This window comes from Homalodisca vitripennis, unplaced genomic scaffold (assembly GCF_021130785.1).
Source record: "Homalodisca vitripennis isolate AUS2020 unplaced genomic scaffold, UT_GWSS_2.1 ScUCBcl_2664;HRSCAF=7651, whole genome shotgun sequence".
Lineage (NCBI taxonomy): Eukaryota > Metazoa > Arthropoda > Insecta > Hemiptera > Cicadellidae > Homalodisca > Homalodisca vitripennis.
Window position 1 is genome coordinate 99,821 of NW_025778884.1, and position 13,625 is coordinate 113,445.

General features: G+C 30.8%; 1 protein-coding gene across 4 annotated transcripts in view; it reads left to right on the forward strand.

Annotated features, from left to right (window-relative positions):
* The window catches only part of LOC124372223 (outer dense fiber protein 2-like), a 160,803-nt gene that overhangs the window by 77,608 nt on the left and 69,570 nt on the right, over positions 1-13,625 (forward strand). For all 4 annotated transcript variants that reach the window (XM_046830597.1, XM_046830596.1, XM_046830598.1 and 1 more), the window contains exons 7-9: positions 4,237-4,322; positions 4,522-4,680; positions 5,232-5,417. In XM_046830597.1, coding sequence (XP_046686553.1) covers positions 4,237-4,322; positions 4,522-4,680; positions 5,232-5,417 — 431 coding nt within the window. The remainder of the gene's footprint in view (positions 1-4,236; positions 4,323-4,521; positions 4,681-5,231; positions 5,418-13,625) is intronic.

Genomic DNA, 13,625 nt, shown 5'->3' on the forward strand with positions numbered 1-13,625 from the left:
ACCAGTCATATATGGTAATCAAGTAAACAAGAATAAAGAAAACATAAATTTTAACACACTGCATAACATTTACTACAGTATATATACAGGGTGTCAATTAAGTCTGGAACCTCTTTTTTAATTTTTAAACCTCAATATAAAAAAATACCAAAGTTCACACGTGCTTACTGGTGATAGTAACGCATACATCTGCCCAATTACCAACCGGATAATCCCTTTGGGGGACGGTCCACAAGGAGTCAGACAAAATTCTTAAATAGCAGCATAGGTCAAGTTTGGTATCAAATTAAAGGTCTCACTTAGCAGAGTACAACGCCGCAAACCGGACTTCAAAAGGTGGATTCATTCAGTAGGTATAGTTATTTGAATTTTAAAACAATTGAACAATATAAAATATTAGGTATTACAAGTAAACACCAATTTTAAAGTACCTGGGATCAAAGTAAGTGTTCAAAATGTTCCCCTCCCATCATCTGACAATGTAGTAATCGAAGCCAGGAATTAATAATTATTACCAATAACACAACTACTGTTAGAATGTGAAAGTGACAGATTGAGTCATACACAGCATCCACATAAACTTAACGTTTGGGCAGGTATTACAGGAAATCAAATTATGGGCCCATTATTTATTAATGGTACTTTAAATGGTGACTTGTATCTAGCAATGCTCCAAAATGAGATAATTCCTGCACTACAAGCTGCTCTTGGTCGTCAATTTCAAAGAATTTATTTCCAGCAAGATGGCGTCCCACCACACTTTGCTCTCCTTGTTAAAGAATACTTGGATACAATATTCCTTCGCAGATGGATTGGAAGACGTGGAGCAGTAGAGTGGCCTGCTCGTTCCCCTGATTTATCTCCGCTGGATTTTTTTCTTTGGGGATACCTCAAAGATAAAGTTTATCGTACTAAGCCTCGAGATTTGGCGCACCTAAGAAATCTCATAGTCCAAGAAGCTCAAGATATTACTCGTGACTACCTTCAAAATGCAATGGATGGCTTTTAAAACTGCCTAGGACATTGCCAGACGATGGGAGGGGAACATTTTGAACACTTACTTTGATTACAGGTACTTAAAAATTGGTGTTTACTTGTAATACTTAATAATTTACATTGTTCAATTGTTTTAAAATTCAAATAGCTATAACTACTGAATGAATCCACCTTTTGAAGTCCGGTTTATGGCATTGTACTCTGCTAAGTAAGACCTTTAATTTGATACCAAACTTGACCTATGCTGCTATTTAAGAATTTTGTCTGACTCCTTGTGGACCGTCCCCCATAGGGATTATCTGGTCGGTAATTGGGCAGATGTATGCGTTACTATCACCAGTAAACACGTGTGAACTTTGGTATTTTTTTATATTGTGATTTAAAAATTAAAAAAGAGGTTCCAGACTTAATTGACACCCTGTATATATATAGGTAAAAAAGAAAACAAGACTCTTTTCTTCACTTTTAGTGCTTAGTATTTTGTCATTTTCAATGACATTATCAAACGTATATATAATAAAAATATAAAGAAAGAAATATGATTGGAAATATATTACAAACAACAGTAACACACGGTATCTAAACAAATAAATAAATCATGTAACTTTCCCTAAACACAGAAAAAGATATAGAAGTTTGAAAAATTTAAATTAACTATGCTTTAGATTTAATGTACCTGCTGGTTTTGTTTGGAGAGCCAATATTTTGATTTGTTCATATCTTCTTAATAATATTTGATTTGTTCATATCTTCTTAATAATATTTTTTGTAATCTTTATTTTGATAATTTTTAAATTTCCTGATACCTATTTAGAGAGAAACAATTTTTAAAGGTTTGATTGTGTTGCACAGCATGGGCAGATACGGATCTAAGTAAATTTTGATGTCGAACATCAAACGATGATTGTTCATACTTAGCTTTAGTGATGTTGATTAGTGATGTTAATATTTCTCCAATGTAATCTTTAAGGAAATTTTTACAGTTATAATTTTATTTATATAGTACATTTTTGCTGTTACAAGTGATTTCTTCTGCAATTGTTTTTTTTTTTTTTTTTTTTTTTTTTTTTTTTTTTAGTAATGCAGCTTTTGTAACAGTTTTTCAACTGCATCATATTGCATATTCCATAGCGACATTGACATTTATTACATTGATGGTGTTTGTCTTTGAAATCTAAATTGTTGCCATTACTTTGAATAGATTTTGAAGATTTTATAAATTCTTCAAATTAGGTGGCATTTTAAAAATAATGCTAGGAGGTATATTAAAAATATTCTTTGTTTATGGAGATTGTTCTAAAATGTTGTTGCCGGTTGTCATGATTCCATTTATTCTGTGTAATCCAGGATGATACTGAGTTATAAATATGGCATCTCTTTTCACAATATTTTAAACTTGGTTTTGGTTTTTGGGTTTAGCCATTTCACTATTAGTCAATTTCTTAGAGTATCCTCAGTTAATTAATGAATTTGACAATAATGTTATATAATTGTAGAAATTTTAATCCGTACTGCAGCTCTTAAAGTAAGACCTCTGGGGACAGATTCTTTACATACTGTGTATGGCAGCTCTCAGAATATATGTATATAATTATAACTGGTAAGTTTGTTGAAACTTTATACCTGGTTCTTTTTCATGTACTCATATATATATAATTTATCTTTGAATAATTGTGGTGTGTAAACAAAGGAAAATTCAATAGTTAACTTTACCTCCATGACGCTTACAAGTTTTTCCTGATATACATTACGCTTGTGTAATTTTCCTACTGGTGCCTACCCTACATCAGAATGGTCTACACTAGTTGGTTATAGTAAGATAGCTGATTGCAACTATCAGCTGTATGCTCTTCTTGTCTCCCTGAAGCTATAGCTCATAAGTATAAAACTAATGTTACATTTTTATCTTCAACAGTTTTTATTTGAGGCTGATTACAAAATTGCATAAATTTCCGAGCGTAAATGCCTATAACATCTCATAGTTGTGAAATAAAATTTGTTTATGTTTTTGTTTTTAGAATATTATTTTAAGAGCTATATTAATTTAAAATAAAAATAAACTTTACTAACCAAAAATCTAGTGCGCCCCTTTAAGTAGGTCTATTCAGCCTTTTTACTTGTGAATTCAATTTAATTTAGGTAGATTTTCCATTGATTAATGATGTCAAATATACCCTTTCAGTGGAAACCATTATTGAGAATAATATGCGGGATCGCATTGCCTAGATGTGATGCTTAAAGTTCTGATATTTACTTTTATTTTTGTTATTTGTATGTTTGTTTATTTAGATTACTTCTGGTCTCAATTAATGCAAAAGAGAAGCAATTATTTTCTGTAGTAATATGAAACTTTCAATGTATTTTTTAGAACCAATATTTAAACAAATATTTGTAAAGGGTCAAGGAAAAATGTTACCTTATCTGAATTCCTTATTATCTGCTATAAATAGTTAACTCATTGGGATGCTTCAACAGAAACATTTGTTCATACAATGATACACACCAGAAATCCTTGATAGAAGCACAAGGGGAAGCATCTTTCGGGGTAGGTAGCAAAATCGTAAGTGAGCTATCTGCACATCCAAGACATTGTCAGGATGGCTGGTGTTGATCTTTGAGTCGGGGGTTTGATTCCTTTACCTGACATTAGGGATTTGTGGTGTCTGGTGTACATGTGAGAGTCACTGGTCCATGTGTAAAGCTTCTGGAGGGCCCACCCTAACTTACAGGTGGTTGGATTGGGTGAAAATTGATGAGATCAGTGTATTATTGTTTAAGTGTACAAGACATCTGTTTTTAATTTTTTTTTAATAAAAAAACATCCAGTTTGTGTTATTTTATGTTTTGCATATATTAAATCGTGACCTTAATAATAGATTTAAGAGTTAAAAACTATTTAAACCATAATAACACCAAACCATGAAAAACCTGTGTTACAAATAGTGTTTCAAAGTGTTAAGAACTCAATATTAGTTATAAACTATATGCAACTTAAAATACATGCATACTTAATTACCGTAATAAGCATTAATTTTTAGTTTGCTTGTGTACTTTGAAGTTAAAATTTGAGATGATTTAAATGAGTGCCTTTAATTAAAAACAATAGTGTATGTTTAATTTATAAATAGTTACTTTATTATTACTAGTGCTTAAGTTATTAATCTCCTTCGTGAAGTTAAGCATTCACATACTTTTTACCTATAACTCTGGATAATGTAATAATCGCCGTCTTTGTTCTAGCTGGTGATGAAGGAGGTGATGAACAGCAAGAAGAGGAGGGACAGAAAGAAGATGAGGGAATGACAGAGGATGCTGCAAAAGAGAAGGCAATAACTATGAATTTTAGAATTTTCGACTGAATTTCTTGCTTAATATTACGTAACTTATTAATGAGATGGATTTATTTGAGTGAATGTATTTTTATGTTGAGACAAAGTTAGTTGGCCCGGTTTATAATTACAAAAATTAAATCACTTTTGCCCCTTTCTAAGGACCATATATTATAATTACACTTTTCTTTCATAGGATAAGAAAAAGGAAACCAAAAAACTCTTTGATAGTAAAGGCAGTTTGCTGGAAACTGAGTCATTTGTGCGGGAAAAATTGGAAGAGTTCAAACAGAAACGGGCAGCAGTAGCAGTGCTGATCGGTGATTTGCAAGGGAAAGTTAAAGAGTACAAAGAGGTAAGAATCTTTTTGAATTTATTAATTTTAAAAGTATTATATCCTGTATAATTAAAACTAATATCCTGTACCTTATTATTTAGAACTTATATGTGTTATTGTTAAATGCTTGTTTTGTAAGATAGTCATGTATATAAACATATAAATTAGGATTGTAGTAAATCTGGGCTTAACATAGTTTTGTTGTATTTCTTAGGTTGTCTTAGAGGATATTCAGGAAAAATTCAAAAGAAATTAAGAATAGATAAAACAAGATGGCAACCAGAATTGCAGATTTTGAATTTAAACTGTATCAAGAATTTTCTGTCTGAATTACTTAGATTTTTTAAAAATATTCACTTTTTTGACTTAATGTGCCTGGATGTGACATCTTTTGACTGACTGTATTTTACCCATTGTTCCACATTTGAATTCCTGCTCTACAATTCTGCTTTAATATCTTGCTTAGAAGCTAGATGTATACATTTTATACTATATAATTTTAAATCACTATTCCTAGAAGGATGTAGCTTGTTTCAATAACACATACATTTTTATTTTTCATAAATTAGAAAGAAAATCCCACTGATGATGATATTGCAAATCTGAAAAAGTACCATGCAGCTTTTCTTGAGAAACTTGGCGAGTACGAAGACATGACTAGGAGCCTGGAGAGGCTGATGGGGATGGCAGATGTGCCAACTTCACAACTTGACATGACTATGTCGGGACCTCCATTCTCAAAGCCAGCAAAACTGGTGAGGAGAAAAATAAGCACTGCATTTATATTTGACCTACATTTTCTTTTGTAAAATTTAATTATTCAGTAGAAATATGCTACAGAAAATTGTAGAAACAATGTACATTAAAAATATGACTTGATGCACCAATAGTTTCAAAATGTATATTAAACTTTAGCTTAAAAATAGTAAAACGAAATTGTTATGAGTGAGAGAAACTTTATTTTACATGTAACGTGTCTATAGTAAGGTTATCTTCTATAACAAATCACAACTATTTTTGTTTAGTATAAGAGCGATTAATTGTGTTCTGAACTAATAACCCTTTATTTTAAGAATGCACAAGTTCCAATGGAATTCAATAATTAAACTCAGTATAAATAATAATAGTAATTTTAATAAAATTTAAAATCAATAATACAGCAAACGCCAAGCTATCTTTTTTACTTAGAATTTATTCTCAATTATTTCATGTTTTTAACCCATCAAAAGTTCACAAGTCCAGTCTTAAAACTAACAATCAATCAATCATTCAATAATTGTGTCCTTCAAGTTCTCAGTGCTAATGTTTCAACACAAACTCAAAATAAAAATCTTCATTAAACTTCAAAATAAAATAATCTTCTTATAATATAAAATACAACAAATAATAAAATACGACTTCTTCTCAAAATAAAAATCAAACAAATTAAGATAATATTAATATTTAATTTATGAACAAAGACAATGTCCAACCAGTTAAAGTCAAAATTGTATATCAATTTCAAACTACTTATTTTCTGTAAATTTCCAATTTACAAATTATTGAATTATCTAGAATTATCCGCTTGGCTTTGAATGTTAAATTTAGGAAACTTGTTAAAATATATATAGAATCTCAGAAGATTAAATAAATTTTCTTTTGCAGTAGATTATTCCTGATTAAACCAAATTGAACAGGAAAAGATCATCAAGTAATTTTCTATTTCAATATTAAATTCTAACTTTCACAGTACCTCGCACATCTGCTGAAGACTTCTCCAAGTAACTAAAATGACTATTATAGATTAATTAATTCAAACTTGAGACTTTAAATTTTGAAAGTTAAATTTTAATCTTACAACTCAACAAAACTCAACCTCTTCTTCCCGAAAAATTCAAAACGGCAAGAGTAGGCTAAACCTTAATACGTCTACACTCTCTGAGCACACAGCAAAGAATCCCCTGAAAAACGTGGTTGAAGCCACCGGAAGGATCTAGAAGTCCCTCCCACCATTTAATCAAGCTAACATTGGCCAATCAAAATTGAGCAACACAATGTCTGAGTTGAATGGTACCTATCCAACCCAGACAATGTAACCTGTGCTCAATACCTACATACAAAAGGAAGCTATCTAGCATTCCTTGAACCCGAATTGACATAGAAATTCAGCACTGCTGGAAGGTTCACAATCTTACAATTCAATTACTATATAAGTTTACAATTCTCTTAATTAAAAATAAAAATATTCCTATAAATAATTCAATAATATAGGAAGCATCCTATATTCCTCCCTACCTTCAATGCTAGAAGCAAAGGCTTCTAGTAATAATACGGGCAAACTACTAAACATCAATTAGCAAGGGGCTTTATTAATAATGAGGACAAACTACTAACATCAATTAGCAAGAGGCTTTAGCAATAATGAGGACAAAACTACTAACATCAATTAGCAAGAGGCTTTAGACCTCACCTACCTTTTACCAGAAATAAAAAAAAAAATTTTTTTATACAACATTTCACCTTACAAAGTTCAACCTTGAATATCCCTTAAACCAAGCAGATCAAAGAATAATTTCTTCCTACAATATGTTTACTTACAATTACTTACAATATGTTTACCTAATCACCTACAATAAAAACAAGTTAAATTCAATTTAAGTTCAGAATATTTAAATTAGTACATCATCAATTAAGTTTACAGTTTAAAACACTAAGTTACTTCTCTAAACATTATTCTATTGAAAACCATAATTTATTCTGTTAATTTAATTACACTACATCAAAACAATCAATATTTTAGAATCACTATAATCTTGTTACCTAACAGACTCAGCTATAGATAAATCAAATATTTACATTTAATGTTTGGTTAAGTCCAAAACTGATGAACATATGTTTACAAACAAAGTTTAAAATGTAAACAAAACAAGAATTATTAATGAAAGTTAAATATATATACTATGTTTCTTAACATCAATTAGACTACTAAAATATTATTTATTGTTACAAATCTTTGAATTTTAAAAACCTTAATTCTCCAAGTTTGTTTTGTACCTTTAAAAGTACATAAAGTATAATAACCTATTTTGAATTTATTACAATTAAGTCAAAAGTTTTAAAGATCCTTAAAACTAATTATTTAATTATAACAAGTTTACTTTTACAATCAATAAGATACTAGGCAGTGTATAAACAATTGATTAATTTTAAAATGAATTTAAGCAAATACAATGATCTAATATACAAATGATGCAAATACAATGATGTTTTATATTTATTATCATTAAATCAAAAATTTTAAAAGATCTTTGAAAAAGTAATTATTTAATTATTACAACTTTAGTTTAACAATCAATAAAATATTAGTCTGTACATAAACAATTGATTAATTTTGAAATAAATTTATGTAAGTACAAAGATCCCTATTTTTACATAATTCATTCATTTTAAATGTTAAGTAATTAATCTAAAACTAACTATTTCGAAGAATCCAGATGTGGAAAGTTCGTAGATAACGGTCCTGGTTATTGATCGAGAGCAGTTAACAATCTTATCTCGGTCCTTTGTTTGCGATGCCCACTGATAATCGACAGTCGCTTCCGAGGACAGCTTGGACGGTAACGACGGTATACAGCTCCTGGCCAGGTCGCTCATCTCCTGCACCTCGTACATAACCAATGACTTCGTTCCCTGATGTTGCATTTGTCTCGTTCTCAGCAATCGTTCCATATGAAACATTTATTTAGAACCCTTTAAAAGTATATCTGTAAAGTTTAAATTATCAAATGTCCCTTTTTATTCACTCAGTAGAATTCTTTGTATACCCCCAAAACGTTTAATTTATTTCAAAGCAAAATTAATTTTATCAGTGAACAACTTCATCAATCCACAGCACAAATTTTTTACCATAAGGAGCTTTCTACAAGATCATCTCTTCTCATCTTTAACTGTCCAGTGCAGTGCTGTTAAAATAATGTTCTTTCTAAAAATTTTTGGTAATCATTGTGGTGCAAATTAATATAAAGTTAAATTCTTTTTATTTTAATTTTTAATCAGTGCTAGTTACTTGTTAAGTTATTATGGATAACCAATCCAGGTAACAATTATATATATAAGCTGTATCCTTTTTCACTAATTATTTTAATCTTAATTTAGTGCTTATAATGAGGTAATATCATGTTGTATTTTCTCACTTTCACTGTGTAAACATTTACTCAGGGTTGTTGGAAAATTTCATGTTATAGACCACAACCTGGGATTTCCACAACAACAAATACAGATTATTTTTCCATCCAAATTTGTTATTACAATCGGTAGGATAGGATTCACATTCACCAAATATATATAGTGTGTCTGTATGCGTGAAATAAACACATGTCTCATTGTACTTTCACTCATATGGTAACATGTACGTAGATTTAATAAAAACATTAGTAATATCTATAACTAATTGGTTTGTTTATCAAATCTCACATTATCACATATTCATTAATAGTACAAGTTTCATGTATTAAAGACTCACAGTCCATGTCCTACCCTGAAATTTACACCATACACTTTCTACACCTATATTCATTTTAGCACCATTGTTTTACCAGCTTCATGTTCATGCTGTGAACTCTCTTATATATATTTGCATCTCTCAGATCTTGCACCACCAAACTGACATCTGAAATTACTGCAATAATTTTGTAGGGTCCTTCATAAATGGCATCCAATCCTTTCTCTGAAAATTAACTTTACAAAACACAATATCATCCTTCTTAAATCTAACATTGTTACCCATATTTACTTAGTTTCTGATTTTTCAAACATTGTTGCTTCAAAATTTCTAACTGCATTGATTAATTTATTTTGATTCTTTCCCCGTAATTCGTTATCTATTAAGTCCTTCAGATTCCACCTCAAACTTAAACTATTATTTGGTTTATAATTAAACATCAGTTCAAACGGGGTCGATTTCACACTTTCATTAAATGTACAATTTTAGTGATAACTGAATTTTTCCCAAATCTTTAGCCCACACTCTTTTATTTTCAGAATAATAACCAATTAAAACTTGATTTAAATTTCTAAGTATCTTTCACTCTTATTCCCTTTTAATTAAAAAAAAATTTGTATTCTTCAGTAGTTAAACACATTGCGTTGTCATCCACTATACATTCAGGTAATGAGTAATTATTAAGTAATACTATTTTCTAAGGCTCTTATCACATTACCTGATTAGAAGGTACATTCCCGCAGTGGAAGGCACCAAGTGAATTTTATTCATATCTTCTACAATAATCATTATATACAGATATCCATCTAAGATGTTCCACATTGAATACTACCTCTAAATTTAATAGTTGTCATAATCTTTTTCTTGACTCTACTGCCACAGACTGGTTTAGGATAAACACCCCTAAATTTAATTTCAAACAACAGTTCGTCTTTACTAAGTAGGTCCACCTTCAGCGACATCGTTCACTAATTAAAGTTCAGTACTGTTCACAAAAGTCACTTTATATTAGAGTTTATTCCTAACAGAATTATTTTTTATTAAAAATAATTTATCAATTTAATTTAATCTTCCTTAAAAATTCACACAAACACCAATCACTGTTCAAATCTCCTTCACATCAACCGCTCAATTATACCTAGCAGAGTTGCGCAATTATGTAACGTGTCTATAGTAAGGTTATCTTCTATAAACAAATCACAACTATTTTGTTTTTTTAGTATAAGAGCGATTAATTGTGTTCTGAACTAATAACCCTTTATTTTAAGAATGCACAAGTTCCAATGGAATTCAATAATTAAACTCAGTATAAAATAATAGTAATTTTAATAAAATTTAAAAATCAATAATACAGCAACGCCAAGCTATCTTTTTTACTTAGAATTTATTCTCAATTATTTCATGTTTTTTAACCCATCAAAAGTTCACAAGTCCAGTCTTAAAACTAACAATCAATCAATCATTCAATAATTGTGTCCTTCAAGTTCTCAGTGCTAATGTTTCAACACAAACTCAAAATAAAAATCTTCATTAAACTTCAAAATAAAATAATCTTCTTATAATATAAAATACAACAAATAATAAAATACGACTTCTTCTCAAAATAAAAATCAAACAAATTAAGATAATATTAATATTTAATTTATGAACAAAGACAATGTCCAAACCAGTTAAAGTCAAAATAGTATCAATTTCAAACTACTTATTTTCTGTAAATTTCCAATTTACAAATTATTGAATTATCTAGAATTATCCGCTTGGCTTTGAATGTTAAATTTAGGAACTTGTTAAAATATATAGAATCTCAGAAGATTAAATAAATTTTTCTTTTGCAGTAGATTATTCCTGATTAAACCAAATTGAACAGGAAAAGATCATCAAGTAATTTTCTATTTCAATATTAAATTCTAACTTTCACAGTACCTCGCACATCTGCTGAAGACTTCTCCAAGTAACTAAAATGACTATTATAGATTAATTAATTCAAACTTGAGACTTTAAATTTTGAAAGTAAATTTTAATCTTACAACTCAACAAACTCAACCTTCTTCCCGAAAAATCAAAACGGCAAGAGTAGGCTAAACCTTAATACGTCTACACTCTCTGAGCACACAGCAAAGAATCCCCTGAAAACGTGGTTGAAGCCACCGGAAGGATCTAGAAGTCCCTCCCACCATTTAATCAAGCTAACATTGGCCAATCAAAATTGAGCAACACAATGTCTGAGTTGAATGGTACCTATCCAACCCAGACATGTAACCTGTGCTCAATACCTACATACAAAAGGAAGCTTCTAGCAATTCCTTGAACCCGAATTGACAAGAAATTCAGCACTGCTGGAAGGTTCACAATCTTACAATTTCAATTACTATATAAAGTTTACAATTCTCTTAATTAAAAATAAAAATATTCCTATAAATAATTCAATAATATAGGAAGCATCCTATATTTTACAATTATCAAAATTGAGAATGGTGTAGTACAAAAAAAATGGAGTAGTTTGATACAGATATATTCATGGGAAGTTGTTAGGCCAGTCCAGATATTCTGCTATGTTGTAAAATGGTCTATGAAGCTTGAAGATGTGCTCTGAAACCTCTTGATTCGGTTTTCTTGATTTCAGCAGGCAGTCTATTGTAGAATTTAGCACCAGCATATGTAGGTTTCCTTTTAAATCTTTCAGTGCTGTGAGAAACCAGGTTGAAGTCATTTGAATGCCTAGTACCATAAGAATGGAATTGTCCATTCTGTACAAGGCCTTTTGAATTAGCTAGGCAGATGGTTTCCAATAGATAAATATTTTACCCTTTAAGGTGGCTCTACAGCTTTCCCTTTTTCCTAGACTATGCAGCAACCTCATGGCCTCCTTCTGCATTATTAGCACTCGCTCAAGGTGATCGTGCGATTAGGCCCCCAAAGCACGATGCCATATCTTAAGTGTCCCTCGAAAAGTGCATTATAGCTAGTTTTGGCTGCCTGAGGCAAGGCTGTAGCCAACATCCGTCTCAAGATGAAAAGTGAGCTGCTCAGCTTGCTGCATAATTGGTCTAAACGATTAGCGCAGGAAATATGGTTGTGTAGTATGACTCCTAGATGCTTATTTGACTTAGCACAAGTAAATTAGGAAGAGCATGAATGTTATCTCTCTTGCTTCCATAGTTTATTTGTATGGTTTTGCTTTAATTTAGAACAAAATCATTGGAGCTGCAATAGTCAAGAGCCATGTTGAAAGCTATGTTTATCTGCATTTCAAGATACTCCACAACCCCTGATTAACTCATAAGGACAGAGTCAGCATACATCATGATTCAACAGTATTGGTCTGCAAAATAAGGAAGGTTGAAAGTGAAACGTATGAACCTTTCTGGGCCCAGGTCAGACTCTGGGGTACTCCTCTAGTGATGGGATGTTTGGTAGATTTTACTGTAAATCTTGCTCCGTTCCCAGATTCCTTCAATTCTACCAGCTGTTCACTACCCTCCAGATAAGTTCTGAACCAATGACATACTGTTCCCTAGAAACCAAGATGTCCAAGTTCATCAAAAATAAGCTTGTGAGTAAGACAATCAAATGCCTTACTCATGTCTATATGGATGCTTATGACATTATTGCTTTCTTCCAGTTTCTTTAAAATCAATTCAACAAGATCCACTAAAGCAGTTGAAGTTGATCTGTTTTGAAGGAACCCATTTTGACTTGTTAAATCAATGTTGTTTGCTCTCAGATGTTCAAAGATTCTTACAAGAATAACCTTCTCTATCATTATCGCAAAGGTTGATGTCAGCGATATCAGTCTGTAGATTCCCATATCACTCATTTGTCATGTTTTGTGTAAGGGCATGACCTTTGCAGTCTTCAACTTACTTGGGAAGCAACCTTCACTTAAACTGAGGTCAACGATGTGAAGTAAGAGTGAAAGTAATTTCTCCATGCAGTTTTTAACCATCATAGAAGAGTACTCATCTAGACAGGCAGAGGGTTTGGATTGAATTTTTCTTATTATTGTTCTCAATTCTCTTTCAGAAGAAGGTTGTAGCACAGTTAATGGTATCCTGACATTCAGAGGAAATACTTTACTAACTGCAGGTTTTTCTTAAAGATTCATTTGTTTGTGTTTCATCTGCTATAGAGGTAAAAAAATGCATTAAAACTATTAGCAATTTCTGTTGCATCCTCAATTTTTGAATTGAAAATTATGATATGGTCTACATATGAGGTATTGGGAGGCTTTCTTTTTCCTTTCACTGTTTACCAGGGTCCAGATAGGTTTGTAAACAGTTTATTATTGAATTATAAAGTAAAAATGTAATAGTGTCACAAGAAGCAATGTTTTATACCTTGTTTTACTCTGCGTTTTAAGCCTAATCATTAAAAAAGTCCATTATTTTTTTCATGATTAAAAGTTTTAGTTATAATCTACAACAGTGTATTTTAACTGTAAATTTAAGTACATCCAGATACAGAAATTATCACTTTTTAATGA